The sequence below is a fragment of the Macrobrachium rosenbergii genome, chromosome 25 (assembly GCF_040412425.1).
Source record: "Macrobrachium rosenbergii isolate ZJJX-2024 chromosome 25, ASM4041242v1, whole genome shotgun sequence".
NCBI classification, from domain to species: Eukaryota; Metazoa; Arthropoda; class Malacostraca; order Decapoda; family Palaemonidae; genus Macrobrachium; species Macrobrachium rosenbergii.
Window position 1 is genome coordinate 24,974,862 of NC_089765.1, and position 20,035 is coordinate 24,994,896.

A 20,035-nucleotide genomic window follows, 5' to 3' on the forward strand; every position below is an offset into this window, starting at 1 on the left:
AATCATAATTTATAGCTAACAAGGCTGATTCACCAAGCAAGATATAGCAAATTTACACATTTAATTTTATCATAAATTCACCAAAATGCAAACAAAGTGAAAGCATTTAAAAACACACACACATATAATATATATATATATATATATATATATATATATATATATATATATATATATATATATATATATATATATATAAGATATTTGAACAATTATTATCTGGTTTCTATTTTCAGAAATCAATGAACACTTTGGTGACTGGTTGCAACTATCATAAATTAACTTTTTTTTTTTTACCTAAAAGGGATAAAGTTTATATGCCATCTAGATTCATAGTCAACCTAAAAAAATATGTAACATCCAGGGAGTCAAGGGCCTTAGTCCAGTTAGCCTAATGGTTTTCTGGCTCTTAATGCTCAGCCAACTGCATTTGCTGGTGAATGCATCAATTTCTCAACCAAGTCATATCCTTTACCACATCTGTTATTACAAAAATTACAGCTTTTCAACGCATGTCACTAGTTCGAAATTGAGAGTAGCAATTCTGGGTAGCTTTTGTGTTTATGCATAATTACTTACTCTTGCTTTGGGAATGACATATTCAAAGATAGTGTAGCAGACCAAGGAATCACTTTTCTCTAACTTCATAATGGCTTCTGATAAAAGTAACTTAGTTCTTCCATCTGTAGACCTTTAAGATGTATTTTCTGGCTTGTATATTTGGAATTTGTGAATAAAGAATTTGACAGGGGAGGATGCATGCTGTCCAACACTGCCCTCCTGGTTTTTAGTGTGATCAAATTGCATCCAGGGTCGTGCAGGGTCACCCTCTAAAGATTAATCCTGATGGGGTGAAGAGGAAAAACTGGAGTGAAGGGGAAAAAAACCCCAAGTTACTTTGCTTTAGAGTAACTACTTAGGCCCAAGTAATGAGTTGGTTCTAAGCAGTTCCTCTCTAAGGCCCCTTAATGACCTTCCCCTGGCCCCCCTCCCCCATTCACACCACCAGCAAACTGTAAAGAATCTGGTGGCAGAGGGTTAAAGGAAAACAATGGTGAGCAAAACAGAGGAAAATGAAATATTTATGATTAATTACATTGCATATGCTATTCTGAAATATTTCTGGATCACAAATTGAATGTGTTATTGATTCCAGCTATGTCCATGACCATTAAAAATTATATGATTCATCAGAAATTTATAAAATTGTAATGATTGCCATTTTAATTTTTAGATCTAATTATGACCTACTGATACTTATAACATGCTAAACTCTGTTACAGGTTTCATTAACACTGTACAGTACTTAGATTTTAAGGCAGTGGTCTTAACATGCTTAACCATCCTACTTAGCCAAGCTTGGGACCAACATGAGTACATATGCCTGAAAGATAAGCTAAAATGACACTGATACACGCTGAAACAAAAGTCGACTCAGGAGGTTAAACAATAAAAGACCAGTTTATCTAGAGGACGTATATTATCAATGGCTTCTTCACCACAATATATAAAGCAAAATACAATACAATATACTGTACTCAAATGATGATTTTATGAGGTGAAAATAAATGAATGAATAATAATGCCTTTAAATTAACTGCGTAAGAATATATCTTATGTTATGTACCTTCTAAAAGTAAAATATTAACAGTAGATAACAGAGGGAAAGAGAGCCTCAACGTTCGTTCCGAATCAAGGGAGATGAAAAAGAAAAAGGCTTCTATAATTCTTAAGTTGCCATTTCAATCTTTTATTTCATAATATTTTCACAGGAATCAACGCCACTTCCTTTGAAAGTAAAAATGAATATGAACGAGTGACTTTTCATATGCATGAATGTGAATCAATTCTCTTTCTCAAAACGGTGTATGGTACATCTTGGTGAGACAGAGAAGTTCATAAAACCAATATATTACAGCTGCTGAAAGATACCACAAACACTGGCAATTGTAAATACCAGTTTTTTTTAAATTTTCACCTATGTTATTGATTCATTCAAAATACCACACATCAGATATTATCATCTTGCTTTTTAAATATCAAAGTACAAAAGTATTAAATATTTCACTCTGATGAAATAGAAAGAATACAATACACATACATATTTTCCTTTCAAAACAAATATAGATCACCTGGAAGCACTACTCACACACACTGCCGCTTTGAACAACTGCAGTAAATGTGATTTGCCCGGCAATCATTTTCCTTAATTGTTGTATAAAAGTATTAAAACACTTCATAATGGTCTTGAAAATGGGCACTGGAATTATACAACATAGTCAAGTTAATGTACAATAAGGTACAATGCAAAATCTATGGTGAGAAAAAAGTACAAATGAGATACTGTATTACAATTTCTTTTATGTGTACATCATATAAAGGTACCACTAAAGTTGTTAAAATTCATTCACTCAAAAGTCTTAAGAACTTTCTTAAATTTAAATGAAATGTATTGAAAACTTATCTTCCTTATACTGTAAATAGTTAAAAAAATTTATTAGAATTTCCTACATGTGGAAGTACCTAAAAGCTGCTATTAGTATTTCTTCCACAGAAGAGAATAGTACCTATGATATTAATTGAATTACACTCTACAAAAAATGTCTCCTGACATTGCTTCAGATTTGTTTTGCATAAATTTAATAATGATAGGAACAGAACATTCATTTCAAGTGACTTTCATTACTTACATATCCACAAAAACTAATTGACATGAGCATTACCCTCCCAAAGTGTGTAACATGATGTTTGACTGAACCAGGACAAATAAGCATTCTGTGGTTAATGACAAAATTTGTGCTTAATAAGTCTTCAAAATGATTAAGGTCACTGCACACTTCATGGAGCTGATTACATTCCCTCAAGGAAAATAACAAAAACAAAATACAAAACAACACACTACACAAAAATATAGAAACTGCAAAGAAGAGAGGGAGTGTTCACAGAAATACTGAAAAAAGAACCCTCTCATTGACATGCCTGTCATGATGTTAGTCTGAAAATTCTTCTTTCTCCTGTCTTCTCATTTGTTACACATTTATTGTACAGAAACTGATAGCTAATGCAACAATACAAAAACCACATTCCCTTTCCACCAAAGAATGTTGTAACTCACTCAATTCCTCCCGCAGAACTGGAACAGGGAAATACAGAATCAAAGGTCTATAAAGTTTATTTACCATGCTAATATTACAGTGCTGAATAGAAATGGAAAACAATAACTAGTACTTTTCCTAACGCATTTTTTGGCAACTTTTTACACTTTTCATTTTCAATGAAATGGTTTCAATCACTACTATTAACTACCGTTTCAAAGAATTGATTAGGTTACTTATATACCGTGCTAAGCTTAGGTGCAATTCAACATTTGCTTCTTCACAAAATAATAACTCTTTCAAACTGTAAATCACTCTTATGTGGATGAGTTTTTTAGCACCCCAAAAATGATGGTATTCCTCATTGGGAATTTCATTTTACATTTCTTCGGCAAAATATGTCACCAACACCAAAGTTGGGACTCACACACATATAGTACCTGATTAATTGAGTTCAGTATGTAATAGTTTCACAAGTAACATGTTTATCGATAAATTCTTCAACTATACTAAACTTCAGGTAACAGCAATAATATTAAACTTTCACTCAAATGAATTCTGTACATAATAAATTTCATGTTGATGGCCACGAATTCCTCTATGAATTAGCTCAGTAACGATAAAGTAGGTCTAAGTAAAATGAAACTATTGTCTATGAGCTTTGGATCACTCAAATTAGCAAATAATCTGTAATCTCAATAAAGAAAATGATCCGAGCATAGTTGTATATAACATCTATGAGTCAAGGTTTCTCAACATTTCTTACTAGCTGGGAGTATTTGAGCGTAAGAGAGTAGGCAGGGTGCACGAGCTAAGCGAATTCAAACTACAAACTGGTTTCACCCTAAGGAAAAACTACAATATGGCTTGTGTTTTAAATATTGATCAAAATAAGCAATCTTTTTAAAAATAACTCTGGCAAATCCCAGAAGAAAATCACATGACCCTCTGACGATCCTTAATATCGTTCCTACAGCAGATCTAGTAACTATAGTAGAAGTCTTTTTAACTGTCCAGCTCCTAAATCTATTCATAAATAAAAATATATATGATAGGAGATCAATAGTACAAGAAGTTAACGAACATCCTTACACAGTTCTCCTCTATTCAAAATATCAGTATTATAAAGTAGACACAGTGAAGACATTGTACAAGAAAGAAGTGTAAAAAGTTTTGGAGTGTCTCTCTTTTGTATGACCTTTCTTCTTGGATATCTAAGAAATCTAATCCAAAACTTCTCTACACTTGTTGCTCTTATTTCACCAGGGACGGAAAAATAAAACAGAAGACTGGTTCTGCTTCAAGATAAATCTATAGAAGACAGCAATAACAAAACATCAAGAATTCGGCTAAAAAACTAAACACTTGGCAAAACATTTCCAATCTACAAAACGATTAGTCTCGTCCATTTTCACTATCATAGGTACAATGATTTGACTTAAAAGGCAACTCAAAAACACAACTAGCAAGAAGTTTGGACTTTAAAGCTAATACCACTTTTTCATAAATATAAAATAGACAAACCCAACAGATCTTAAAAATTCACTAAAATTCAGAGTTAATGAACACCGCATGAAAGTAATGCAGAAATACAATTTCCAGAAATAACGATCATTAGCCAAAACTACTGGACTCTCAAGAGAAAAACTGAATTCCAATGTACTGCGATACACAGCAAGTCAGGACAAGTCCAGTTTACAAAGCTATAAGCAACAACACCTGAAATTATGAAAACCAACAAGAAGATATAGCAACAGAAACAGTACATAATTTCTGTAATGACTGTATCTTGAACCTACTGAGTTATGACACAATATGCATACAAAATTTGATCTCAAAAACTCAAGAGCTCCAACAAACACAGCAGCAACTCTATTCAAGCGTAAAATTAGTCACATAAAAAAGTAGTGTTGTTCAAAACCTTAGAACAATGATATCACAAGGAGAGTAAAAAGGCAAGACATAAAATAGAATGAAAGTTTTCTGTAACAGCCTTATAAGGAAAGGACATTATAATCACCTAAAAAGTTTCCTGCAAATGAAAAATTGAAAGCCAAAGAAAACAAAACTGTTAAGAAGAAAAAACTACACCAACTCCAAACATTCTTCAGACCACAACCGTTTACTTTTCCCAGGCCTTTTCCATTATAGTAAGAGAAAGATCGTGCACTACGGATGTATGACGTGTTCGCATAAGAGCTAAAAATCTTTCCCAATGTACTTACAAGTATGGCAATATAAAAAATACTGTTGTAAGTTATTCTGAAGAAATATTTCAAAGCTAAGTAAAATATTCACTGGAACTGCTTTGCTACACACTGCTAAATGATACACTGTATAAGGGAAGTCTTGTGGAGTATAGTACTATCTTGATATAAAAGATAATTTGTTTACAAAAACTTTGGCAATGGGATGCAATAGAAACAAAACTATGACAAAATTATCTCATCCTCCTATTAGTTATAAGCCAAAATTTGATGAATTGGAATTATTCCCTAAACAACAAAATCAAAAACACCTTAATGACTGTTTATTTCCAATCTGACATATATTTACTATTGCATCACATGGGCCAAGGTTTTGAATGAGCATACAAGCACTGGTTCTAAATCAATCACAGCACATGCTGATTCAACATTTGACCCATTATCTTGAATATCATAAGGGATTCCCATACGTCTCACTCTTATACACATTCTGGTGAAGGAAAATTTCCGATGATTTTGAAGTAGAAATGTTTGTTAAACGTTAAAAGGGCTCTCCTGGCTAGCATAAATATCACATGGCACTGAGTTCGTCTCAAGAGAGAACACAGGCAATTTTGAAAGAAAAAATTTGTGATGTTGAGTTCATTCATCACCACTCAAGATATCAGATATTTTCAAGACATCTCATTCCGAAGCTTAAGTTCCATCATTTCCAATATTAACAACATAATAAAGTTAAAATTCAGTTATTAAACATTATCAGGGCACACAAACTACTGTACTGATTTTTTATGCTACATAACTATGATCACACTTGCCATGAGCCTTCCTAAAGCCAGTTACAATCACTGGATATCTCAACAAGAATGCAGCCAAAACCAAGAAAATGATAACAACTCTGGGCCTGAAACCTACGTCAGTGTTTCTAGATCCTGCAGAGTCTCCATCATTTTTTCAAATGAATGTGGTAAAGGCTAGAGTTTAAAAATGAAGAATAAAGTACAGTGGAAGAGTACTGTACACAACACTTGCCTCAACATTCAGGACCCGTACTATGTGCCAACGCTGAATCTAAATCTTTTGTATGAATTTCAAAGTTGAAATATATTGTTTTTGAAAATAAATGTTCCACTGACAAATATAACGGCTATTGAATTATTACAGAAAAAAGTAAATTTCGATGGCATTTCAGTGAGTGTAACTATGCAAAACTTTTGAACAAGATTTTAGCATAAGATCCTCAGGCCCAAAGGGAACTTTGACAATACAATCTGGCCACCCTCACCATTACCCGTGACTCTAGGAAAATCTGAGAATCGTCTGGCATGGGTGACCCGTGTATCCCACAGACACAGAACCGGAGAGTGGGAACTCCATCAGACTGACTTGAATGAACACCACACAATACTCTGAGGAGGAAGAATCCCAATTCCAAACAACTTAGCATGTAATCTGTGACTGCAAGCAAAATGTAAACGCAAAAAACATACAACTAAAATACAGCGCAAATCTCTATTTAGAAAGTTTGATTTCCGCGGAAAGATTACCACTGAATGGAAATAAATATGACATGATGAACCAAACTAATGAGGCTACAGTCCTACTGAAGTGCATGTACCTATCAACTTGTACTGGGACTGCCAATATATACACTCAGGCAGAAGCTGATTATGATTAGCAATAACATATACATCCTCTCAATAACCCAAAAATATTTCTAATGTTCTTTAAATAGCTTTAGCTTTCTACTACCTATTTAAAAAAAGGCCCCACTATTTAACTCTACAGTACATACAGTACTCCTGAAAAATTTTCAAATCGTACTCTGAATCATGCTAAGCACATCCCTTCGTTCGTTTGTATGTGCCAAACTTATAACTATAATATACTGTATACCAATGCAGAATTCCTCCCCATAAATAAATACTATGGTATATACGAAGTTACTCAATCTGCAGTTCAACTATTTAAAACAAAAAGTACTATACAGCTGTAGAAATGCCAACATTCTCTATCCAGAAACACAAAAATGAGCTCAAAATTTAAAAAAATAAAACCTCTATTGAAATGGCAATGAACTTTTACTCAGTATTTAATTTTCAAAATCAATTCTAAGCATAATATGTATGAAGACACATGATATTATTCACAATGAAAGATGGTCTGAATGCTGAAGTGAAGGCAAAACAGATGACTATTTATTAATCAGAAATGCTACACAGCTGAACTTTTAGCACGTTCTATACTCCATTCTGCAACTGAAGCTTTACAATCATGACTGCATTTAAGTTACCTTAATGCATTCAAATTTTCATAAAAATATTCACAGAGCTTAATAAATGGGTAATTTTGTGCTCGACTCAAAAGACATACGTCACCCCAATCAAGACAGAGGCCATGAAGATGAGCAAATCAGTGGATGATTAACATCCTCTTGAGGCAAAGTATTACGAAAGGCAAATTTAAGTGTAAAACTTCTGACAAAATATTCCTAGTAAAAACTCTACTTTTTCAATTTACTGTATCTGATTCAATGGAGGGCAGTATATATTTAAATAAATTATTACTCAATACCAAATGCTTTTAAAATTATTACGGGAACTTTACACAACTACTCCACAGGACCACATAAAATTCTCAAGAAAGAAACTTGTCCCTGATAATTTTTTGCCCGAGCGGATTTTATTTATCCACTGAGAAGTTTTATGTCTGTCACAGGCCTTTATATACTCCAGTTCATCTATGCATTTTTTGAGCCACTAAATCTCGTAGGAGGAGAAATAAGGACAAAATCCAAGTATACAGGCAGCTATTGTATCAAAAGTATAATGCTCAACAGTCTTCTAATTCAAGCTGAATTGAGGTCTAGCAAGTGCATATATGTTCTATGTTTTATTGGAAACCTGGGGCTGTATTTAAACAAATATTAAACAGGTTCTAGATTATAATACAAACTACCACAATGACTGACTGAATCTGTTTGATATTCAGCTATCATGGATACCAGACTTCATCATTGTCACACCTTTTCGGCTGTAGACGCATTCCACGTTGACAGCTGAAAGTACTGAGGGTTCTTTGCTCTGCCACAAGTTTGGCAATCTGAAATGGCCTGTGATTTCTCATTTGTTTTGTGTATTCTCTCAAGTCTTTCAGTGCAAAAATCATTTGTTCAAGTGGCTTCATGTACTCTACCATCCTTCATTATTACTAAAAATTTTCACATTGCCTTTTTTGATAAATTTATTATGATGCCAGATTAATCACATAAACAGTCAATCATGATAATGATTAGCATTCCCTATCACAAAAGACTACAAATATTAAAAAAGAAAGCAAGAACTTTACTTTCCTTTTCAAATATAAACCCACACAGTATACCTGACTATCTATATATAATCTACAAAAACGTTAATTTCATTTCAACTGAAATTCGAGAGAAAACAACCCCATTACTCCTTGCATAAACACAATAACAACTATCTTAAGTAGATGATGTGAAAAAAAATATTCTAAATAAAACATTTTAACTTTACATATTAGCACTTGGTCACTTGTCACTGATGGCATCCCTGTGTTGGTTTAGGAAGCTTATTTTATTTATCTTTCTAATTATATTTCAATTCCTCTCACAGGAAGGGATTGTATGATGACCCACTGGAAGGCATCTGTGGAGTAGCAGCCTGGAAAGAAACAAATTAAAAATGGCAATAGTTTATTTAAAATGCAGTGGTTCTGAAACCAGATGTAATTTTCCCGTTTCACCCTATTCAATGAATTTGATTTAATAAGCAATTTCTTGAAACACTGAAGAGGTGTATTCTTCCAAATTGGTTCTAGATTTAACAGAAACAGAGAAATACGTTAAATACAGATAAATATTTTTTGTTTTACAAGAGCAACATATCAACTTGATTTTGACAATTATAACAGCAAGAGCTCCACTAGAACATACAGATAACATCAGCTTTTCATGCTTCTTTATCCAGAGCTCACTCTCATAGTACCAGGTTTCATTACCAAAATTGAGGTAAGTCAGGAAGTTGCATGCACTAAATGCACCAACCTCTTTATTGTGCTTGACAATTTTTTTGTACTTTATTTTTCAGTTTCAGTAGCAGACGAAAATGGAGGAGTTTGTAATTCTGGGTGAGTCTGGACTCTGACCATTCCATCAATGTCACTGCCCTGAGGGCTGGAGGCAAGAGGTGAGGCTAACCATCCTCTTGGACTTTCAATCCTGCAAGTTCAAATTGCACAGAAAAAGATTTTTGCAATAATATCCTGCAAGACAAAAGAAAAACTCACCATAAAAGGATTTGCAGACCCATTGCTTGTCATCCACTGAATCTTCGTTTGCGGTTGTTGATTGAAGTTGGCCCAAGCACCATTGTTTGGAGAAGTTCCATTAATTGGGGCACTACTGCCAAACTGATTGAAGTTTGGATCAGGTGCTGCAGAAGAGAGAATACTCATTTGCTGACCAACAACAGGGTGTCTGACATAATGCTTAAATAATAAGAAAACTTAAAAAGTCACATCTCAACTACTGTGATAGCACAACTCCCAGTTTCCCCTACTCACTTTTTTTTATTGTTCCTTTAGTCTGATGGGGATGGCATATTAAGCTGCAGGCCAATAAGTAAGAGATCTAGTAATGAAGAGGACAAGAAAGTGATCAAGACTGTAGGTTGTCAAGGAAAATGGATGAACGAAATCAAATGAGAAAACTGGCTGAATCAAACAAGACCACAGGGATTGACTACTGTACTCATCCCTTCCACCCCATTAAAAACTTTACAAGCACTCGGAATATCTATGTACATTTACACATGTATATGATTCCAGAATATCACAAAAACAAGACCATGTTTAATTCTGTAAATACTTTCATCCGTCCCTTTTGGTTTTTTCCTGCCAGGAGAGTTAAAGTTCAAGAAGACACCAGATAGAACTGATTAAAAGTTAAGAGCAGAAACTGATGCATGTGGTGGCCCATGCAGCCCAAAAGATGCTGCAAAGAAAGTTCAGTAATGTCTACAGTGTACTACACAAAGAAAACTACTGGAGGTACCCTCTATAAAGGACTCAAGCACAAAATTCAGTTACAATCTAGATAATGAATAAACATTTAAATGGTGAAAGAGAATAAAATGGCATGATATAACGTTAACTGACATAAGGCCAGTGGACAGTATTGATAATTCTGCAAACAAAACATAATGTGATAAACAGAACTCATATATATACACTTATAGAGATACCCTTTCCATTATCGTACAAAACAGGGATGCTAATATGTGATTCCACTCACACTTACCCCACATCCTATATAAAGCTGCTTGCAAATAAAAAGAAATATATTCAAATCCAGACTTGAGCTTAGCAACAAAACTACGATGTGCTATAAATGAAAAATTTATAATACTGTACATAGCTGCATGAGGCAGACAATACATTTATTCTTAATTATTCCTCGGTATGAAATAAATACATGTAGAGGCAATTAGATTTCTTTTAGAAATCAGAAAGGTGAAATGATATTTTAATTTAATGTTTCATAGAAAGCCAGAGTAAATATACTCACAACGCCCTCCCAAAATCTAACCTCAAACACACTTCTAAGGAAAACCCTGCTACAAAAATGTAGAACAAATACTGTTAAGAAATCCAACTTTAAGGAATATTTACTATTAAACTTAATGCATGATTTCTCAGGTCATAAAAAAATACATTTTACAATATTACTAAAGTTTAATTTCTGACCCTAAACATTCTTCTGTGTGGGTACCCCTTTAAATTTTAAAATTTAATTTTCAATAAATCATTTATGTGACGAGTAAAAGCACGTAAAACAGAACAAACACACAACTTACTTGTTCCAAAGGGATTAGGCTGGACAACAGATCCAAATCCCTGTTGGGTATGGTTTGTACTTCCAAATGCGTTACTACCATTAGCCCAAGGACTGCCTGTTCCATTACTGGAACCTGTCAAATTAATAGAAAAAATTCAGATCTACAGACTCTTTACACCCAGAAATAAAAATAGACTAATTTTCACAGTACAGTAGTAAATTTTTTCATACAAATCCCTTACTTTTATTGCCCTTTTTGCTTCTAATTACATGTCCAAGATAAAATTCTCTGAAAGAAGAATAACCAACACGTGCACATATGCAATCAAGAGCAAAACCATCAGTTCACACAGCCAATCTAGTTCATATACGATGTCATATCTGACAACAAAAATATCTGGTAGTGATGATGGAAATCATGTACAGTATAAGTAACAGAAGTAGTGAAGGAGGCTGGAGTCCTTCTGGGGATGTCCCTGGTGAAGGATGATACACAATGAATTGAGCAGCCCTCAAGGAAGCAGAACTCACAGGGTATGCTATATGGCAAGTTGAAGGCATCAGAAAATCAAAGCCTTCATGACATCCACCCTGGACTTCTACAACCTTGATGGCTAGAGAGAGCTGAAACTCAAAACGCCCTGTCTGACTTGGGAGAAACGTCAACAGGCAACAGTTCTGCTAAGATACTTTCCTCCCAGACCACTGTAATTGCTAAAGCTTGTGCATTTCACAAACCCAGTCCACAACTTCAGCAAGGAAGCTTCTAGCATGGTCTTAGTTGCTTCACCATCCTCATCCCACAACCTCAACTATGTGAATGACATTATGCGATGGGTCAAAATGGACAGTCTTTGGACAGACCTGGGCATCTGAAGGCAAGGGCATCATTAAAATAGTATGCAATAATTTCATGGCCTTCTCTCCACAGTCACAGAAGCCATGGATATTGCAGGCAATGTCAATTTTGGAAGATAAGAAGTAATTTCCTTAGAAAAAGTTGCACCAAGGGGTACAGTTTGTTATAGTAGCCAAGGAGCTCTAGTAAAACTATTTTGAGGGGACACTTGTAGATGTCTCCCCTTCCAGAACAGGTGGAAGCAGAATTAAGGCTAAAACCATGAAGTGTCCAACCTCATGAATGACCTGTGACTATGATAGTGATTAAACGACCTGGACAAGAATGATGTTAGCAGGAAAATGGAGAATGGCTGGAGTGGATGGAATGAGAGTCCTTGCAATGATCATGGTGCTTACAATATAAATATTTTAAGGATATTCCACCTTGAAGGTGCATATACTTTAGACTGAATGATTACCACTGAAGAAGGTGCTCTGAGAAAAGTTGGGTTGGGGCTGCAGCATCAAGTCACAAGAGTTGCTGGCCTCACTAGGAAATGGACATGGCCAATGCAGCACGACAACAAGGGCTGCATGGCAAAGGAAACAATGACACACATGGCATCAAAGACATATTGAGCATGGCAGAAGTCGCACACACCCCTGAAAGTAGCAAAGAGATATGATGTGCAACAGGTACCGGCACAAAAAACATATATAGACTGAATAATAAGTACAGACAACAGCTAAGGAATTGTCATAAGAAGATGAGGAGGAATGGAAGAACATCCCTAGTTCATTAATAAACAAATGTGTGCAAAGTGAGGAAAAATATCACCTCGACAAAACTAAAAAAACTGTTATAAACCTGCTAAATAACCATGCTATCTTTCACTTTAGGGATATTTTAAAATGCAGGCAAAAAGAAACATCACTGGACAGGTTTTTACTAAGATAGAAACACTGAATCTCAAGAAGAAAGCAGCCTCCCTACCAAACAATATCTCTCCTTCTCTTCACCTTTCTCACCACCTACCACACTTGCTATCAACTCTCCAAATTGCATAAAATGAGATCAAATTTGTATTATTTCATCTATCTAGTTTGTTTATGATTTTTGTATAATTTCAGCATGCTAGGCTTGTTATATCTGAATTAAAAGGCTTTTATTTCTTGTAAATTTGGAGGTCTGGAACAAATTAACCCTTTCGCTGCACAAGACTGATCTCCTCAGTCATTAAAAGGTCTCATCCACAATATAGGACTTACCTCCTCAATCATAATTCTTTTGGTTCTAGTTAGGCAGCTCATAATAGATAACATTTCTCTTGCAATTGTCAGGAACTTTTGTCTACATTCTACTGACATATGGCAACATTTGATTTCTGACTTACAGGATAATTTCAGGATGAGGGGTAGACCCTGAGTAAACATCAAAACGTTATGAGGGGAGGAGGTTTCACTCGATGATGAAGTAGTGCAGAGGCTTCTATTTGGAAATGACAATGATAGTAGTGAACCTGAAGTATCAGTTAGTTCTGAAGGTGACAGTAATATATTCACTACTGTCACTTTCAGAACTAACTGACAGTTCTGGTTCACTACTATCATTGCCATGGTGATGTTTATTATTTCGAAGTAATTGACAAACCTACCTTAGATAATATTTGACTTCAGGTTTTATCAGAGATAGTCATGAAACAAGAGGAAATGACAGATGAGGAAGCAGATTTGTCAAGCACCAGAGGTGGTGAGTAAACAAAGAAAACATGATACAAGTTGTGAGTGGAACACCACTGAAGATTCAGTTGGCAAAAACTGGTGCTTCAAAAAGACCACTGAAGATTCAGTTGATAAAAGTTGGTGCTTCAAAACTGTCAATGGAATAATAATAAATTCACATTTTCTACAGAATGCCAAGTCAGTGTTTGACTTTTTATGTGAGGTTTTCTCAGATGAAATTTTTGGCCAAGAGTAAATGTTCAAGGTTTGTAAAAAAGATTTTCAAACTGAATAATGGAAATGGCTTTACTTTACTCCATACTTTGGGAGGTATCACACTGAAATGAACTACTAATAAGCTATATAATTCAGTACAGTATTTGAATAATTACCTACATATCATCTGCACATTTTATAATAATATTTAATAAAAACATAACAGTACAATGATATTAAAGTAATGAAAATAACAAACTATTGAAGTATCAACATAAAAGGGAGGAAATTAGTTAGTTATGATTAACAGGGCACTGATCTCATCACAAGTGGTGATTACACGCTCGCAGCATAAAGGTCAATCCAATTCCTACTATTTCTTATGGGGAAATTCCCTCGGTAAAGGATAGCCTTCTGGAATGGATTAAGTCCTTTAACTTAGGTATGACAGGTAACTGAAAACTTGACCTTGGAAAAAAAAATCAACCCACTTTTTAGCAACTTCTGGATATGAAATATTCATAAGAAAAAATTTGGCTGCATACCTTCAGAGGTGCATATGTATAGTAATTCAATGTCCAAACTAACTAAAACAGCCTTCTTACCTAAAAGCAGACCTGAAGTAAATTATGTAACATGTACTAGTCATTTACCTGAGAAAGGATTAGCACCAGAAAAATTAGCCCACGTACTGCTACCATTAGTTGGAGGAGTACCAAACACACCACCACCAACATTGCCAGAACTACCACCATTGACTAGTCCTGAAGAGTAAACATTACTGGAAGCACCAGGAGAACCAAATACGCTTCCATTGAAAACGCCGGTTGAACCATGATGACTTCCGTTTGGTATCGTCCAGCTACCACCACCATCTGCAAAGAATATGACAGCAATTATTATAACATTAGCAAATGAATAATACAAAATATATTCTTACACAGGATACCATGTCAGAGAACCTTCCACTGATGTACACTGAATTTATAGCATATTCACAACTTGTTAAAAAGCATGCTAATCAAATTTCAATAAAACACAACCTGGTGACAAGATGAAAAGCTTTTCTTCAAACACTTACGCTACATAAACTTTAATATAAAGAATTAATAAAAAGACCAACTGAGTACTGAACTGATAAAGAGACTTTTCCTTATATATGCCTCAAGAATAAAAGCTGAACGCAAGTAAAATAATCTTTTGTAAAGAATTTATTAGGGTCTAATATAAATAAGATTCCCTGATTTCACACAATACATGTCACTGAAATTACCTTTACTACCAACTGGCATCATTATACTGATCCGCTTTGAGCTTGCTCTACATAAAATTTGAGCATAACAACTATCAAAATATTGAAATGAATGATAAACAGTTTTTATCTCAAAGGGATGACCCTGGTTTAACCTCTTCAAGTCAAGAGATAAAGAAAACAATCTCTACCACTCACTTGAGGTCACAGTTTCTGATTCCTTCTGGGTTTTAAATTCTTCGTCAAGGTCCTTAAGCGCTGCATACCGATCTTGCAAAGGCTGGTTGGAGGCTTGATTGGTGTGGTTGGCAGAGGAAGTGGGATGGGAGGATGAGCCTGGAGCCATAGGAGTCAAAGGACTATTGGAAAAGGTGGGAGGGGGGCCCGAGGGGGTTGATTTGTTGCTGGAGGTGGAGCCTGCAATAATGTAATTAGCAGCGGTCATGCTATTGTCAGTGTCATGAAATGGGTCAAGTGGCAAATTCTGTTCAAAATCATGCGCAAACACATCAGCAGCACTACTATTGTTGTCATCAAAACTATTAAACCTGTAGCAATCTCCACTGGCCCTGCTCCAAGTGCCACTGCCTCTTGCTTCTGGTGTCCCTGGAAGAGTATTAGTGCCAGGCTGAGAAACAGGTACAAATGGGTTAGTGTACGGCGATGCATGAACAGGAAACGTGCTAGAGGGACAACTGCTACTATAAATACTGCTCTCCTTCATTCTGCTGATGACAGATATGGGTTTGGAAGAATCTAACCTTCTCTTATTGAAAAGGGGCACATTATCAAAAACAGAATTTCCATCAGCAGCTGCAGACACAGATAAATCAGCATTTAAAAATGGATTATTAGTTTTTGACTCAACACTACTGACACTTGTAAGAGAGTTACCTACCTCATCAATGACTTTGGCACTGCCTTCAATAGGCCTGGGATCAGATCTAACTCTCCCACTTTCCAACTCTAATGCTATCTGACCTATTTCCACACTCATATTCTCAATTGACTGACTAGTTTTGACATCATGTGCTAAGTGACACTTCCCACTGCCAAGACTTTGATAGGACCTACTAATTTGTCTTGGAGATGACATGAAAAATGTTGCAAACCTCTTTGAGCTTGTTTGTTTTGGTCTGACAATTGTAACAGAAATATTTTCACTAGCTTCCTTACACTCTGGGATGGAGGATAGGTCAACGTCAGATGAAACTTCCTTTGTGTCAATGAATGCAAATATGTCATCAGCTTCAGAGTTCTGTGGGAGCTTTTGTTCACTACTAGGAGGACTACCTAGAGGATGACTTGCTTTGGTCTTAGTGATCTTGGCAGCCTTATCCTTATCTGAATTAGACATAACTGATGAGCTTTTTTCTTCCACAACTAAATTTGATTCCTTCTGTGACACACGCATTATACTTACACGGCCAGGTGCTGAAGAAGAGTAAAATGAAGCTGTTGAATTACTAAGTAATTTACCATCTTCTCGAGCGCATGCTGCAAAATTAGGGTTAGTTGGGCAAACAAACTGGGCACTCACTCCAGCTGCAAATATTACATTGGGATTGCTTTTCCCTTTACTATTAATGGGTCTTCCAGTGACATCCAAACCAGACTGTGCTTCAGCTGAGGGAATAAGGGGAGTGGCTGCAGTGGCCTCTTCCCCATCAAAGGCTTCCCAGTTACTGAAACAAGCTGGACTTCGGCGCGGTGAGGGAGACTGCGTTGAAGGGCGGGAGCTAGGAGGAGGGATGATAGGAGGGGGAGGAGAAGGCTGATTCAGGGATGTCTGAGAGGAGGACGTTTGTATTTGAGGAGGCTGATTTTCTGGGGAATGAAAAAGAGACACCACCTACAGATCAAGTGAGACTGAGAGGAAAACAGAAAGAAAATTATATATTTAGAGAATGTAACTACTACACTATCATATATTTATCTCATAGCTATCTTTGCCTTGCCAAATGCTACAAAAGCTGGACATCTTAAGGACTAAAAGCATATAATTCATGGTGTCATATACTCATTTTAAGGAATCAAAGGTCAAACTTATTAGATGTTAAGCATCCTCTCTCAAGCACCCTCTATAAGAAGCATGTTGTTTCCCGCAGAAACTGTTGCAACCAATTTTGTATTAGTGAATAAGGACTTACCTGAGCAAAGATGTTTTCTTTAACATACTGAAATCCTTCTACCCACTTAAAAAGGCTATGATGATTTTTACTGACTACAGAAATGTCTATTATCAACTACTGTATTTGTCAATACATCCCATAATAAGAAATAGTTGTGTGTTCACAGCTTCACTAATAATGTGAAGTTTACATCTCTGTGAAATAAAACAAAGCTCAACACTATCATCAGAAAGAAAACAATTCATAATTAAAGACTCTTTAAACATTCTCTACAATTTAAAATCAATTTATAACTTAGCCAAGACCTATAAGACCACCAAGATAAGCCAATCTTAAATTCAAGTAGTCCTCAAAGGGTAAAAGACACTATTTTTGTAAAAATTGGATAAATTTGTTATCTGTTAAAGAAATTTTCAAGATACATTTCCAAATACTACAAAAACGCAAATCTTATTACTAAAGAAATAAGGAAATATTTGCAACAAAGCTTAAATGTTTTGCGGGTTATAATGTTCACCTTACTGAAAGATACCATTTATGCACTTGACAGCCATACCTATCTTTTGCATACTAAAGAACAGCTCTAGGTATGCATGGTCTGTATCACTGCAAAAATACCTATGATTTGTGGTTTGTTGTTCTGATTAAATAAGTACAAATAACTCGTTTATCCTTGTTATTGCTAATACAATTGTCATGCTGGACACACTCATGCTATCAACTACTTTCTAGCTCAATCTATTACAGATCCTCTTAAAAAAGTAAATCAAAACATGGGACAAGCAACTGAAAAGTTTGCTTTTTTGATACAGGTTTTCTTAAAAACAGGATTTAAAAACTATACTTAAATTCAGACAAAAACAGTACAGTACAAAGAGTTATCAGCTGATTACTAAATATTCTAAGGTTGTGCACTACACTTAAAAGGTTAGAAGATCCCAAACCACAGTTATGGATGAAATCAACCTATGTACTAATGAAAATATGCATCCACAATGCAGAATAAAATGTACGCATGACACACGAAGCAAACATACACTTCATTCTTTAGATGGTATTGTGTTTAATTTCATATTTTTCAAGTGTTATTTTAAGGAAGAAGCTTTGGCTTCACAGGTAAGAAATTATATCACGCCTGTAACCTCGGGCAATTTAAGACCAAAAACTTTAAACAAACTATTGGACAGCTTGTTTACTAAGGGTAGTTAGGCATTGTGAATTACCAGTATTTCTGGAAATCAATCTTTTCATAAATCAGTCATTTAAAATGAAAATCCCAATTTACTGTTAGAACTTTCCCACTTAAATACATCGAGTATGAGCTCGGAATGATATGGGCATTTTATGACAACACAGGCCCAGTCATTCTAATGTAGAGCTCTTGTGGCCACCTGTTTTGAACTTTTGAGGAAGATCACTAATTATTCTAAAGTTCTTGAAGGGACAAAATTTGCTCAAAAGTCAAAATGAAAATTTTGTTCACTCATAAATGCCTACATTCCTGGTCTTCCAATGCCTTCAGACACAGCACAATTTGTCTAATATACAGATGAAGATCAGCAGTAACAGGATGGCTCATGTGTAACCCTGGAGCCTCAGGTGTCCCTTAACCACCTGGGTTACATTTCATGTTTACATACATCACTGTCAGCAACTTAGCAAAAAAATTTCTTCCATTGTTTCATTCACGGTGGGTCACCCAATTTTTGGCATGATTAACACTTATCCATTTATTCCTCTTCTCATTCTTTCTTTTAATACCTTTTCATTCCTTTTTCACCTTCCATAAATGATAAAAGAGCAACTTCTAAACCTTAGCATCTGCAATCACGTGAAGACCATGAATGTGGGCATATGTGAATGATGGATTTATATAAAAAAACTATTTTGCTTTATTATAAATTCAATGCTTGGATTTATGTCCTACTTCTAATATAAGGAATAAAAATGTTTGAACACTTCAGTAAATTATATGTACATGGGGCAGGCAAGTCCATTGTTTATGACAATAAAAAATATACAAGTTACTATCCGGTTCTGAATTCCACTTACTTATTTTGCATGTTATTCATGTTCTTATGCTTGAAACATGGCCAACGTTCACATACTTTAGTACAGTCCAACCTCTTAAATCCACTTGAGCACTCTGATAGTAAGGAATTCGTGCGTTGCCAAATGTCTCACTGTTTTGATTAAAAGTTTTGACTTGGTAGAGCCTTCTCAAGTGGAATCTTTAAAAAATATATTTATTCATATACATTTGACTTCGCACATTTTCATTACTAACAATTATTTTCATAAAAACAAGAGATATGGCATAATTTTTGCTGTCGGTAAGTTGTAAACATTATGTGGCGCCGCCCTCATGGCTGCTCAATGGAGTAATGGCGGCTGATTCAAAATTGAGCCAAACCACAGAAGTTCCCAGACCACAGAATGCCGGTTTTAAGAGGTTTGACTGTAATGCATTCTTAATACTGAGTATGAAATATACCAAAGCGACATCCATTACTGTTCTGTATTATCTAGTGTATTATGTTCTTTGGTTTTTCTTTGGGATGACACACCTAAACATGCATATACGGTATGCTGATACACAATTATTATAAAGCAACAATAAATACTGAAAGAATCAATGAGCGAAGAAAAATATCATGGGAAGTTACATGTGGAAATAAAACTTACAGTGTATTGCAAAAGTAAGTTTACAAAGT

General features: G+C 35.2%; 1 protein-coding gene across 9 annotated transcripts in view; it reads right to left on the reverse strand.

The window, feature by feature from the left end:
* Positions 1-1,461: 1,461 nt before the first annotated feature.
* The window catches only part of LOC136852486 (uncharacterized), a 38,438-nt gene continuing 19,864 nt past the window's right edge, over positions 1,462-20,035 (reverse strand). For 8 of the 9 annotated variants that reach the window (XM_067127139.1, XM_067127140.1, XM_067127141.1 and 5 more), the window contains 5 exons: positions 15,388-17,016; positions 14,591-14,812; positions 11,179-11,292; positions 9,611-9,756; positions 1,462-8,985 (listed from right to left, as the gene is read on the reverse strand). In XM_067127139.1, coding sequence (XP_066983240.1) covers positions 8,932-8,985; positions 9,611-9,756; positions 11,179-11,292; positions 14,591-14,812; positions 15,388-17,016 — 2,165 coding nt within the window. In that variant the 3' untranslated portion in view covers positions 1,462-8,931. Of the gene's footprint in view, positions 8,986-9,610; positions 9,757-10,622; positions 10,641-11,178; positions 11,293-14,590; positions 14,813-15,387; positions 17,017-20,035 lie in introns of all 9 variants that reach the window. The other variant, XM_067127144.1, reaches the window with a different exon arrangement.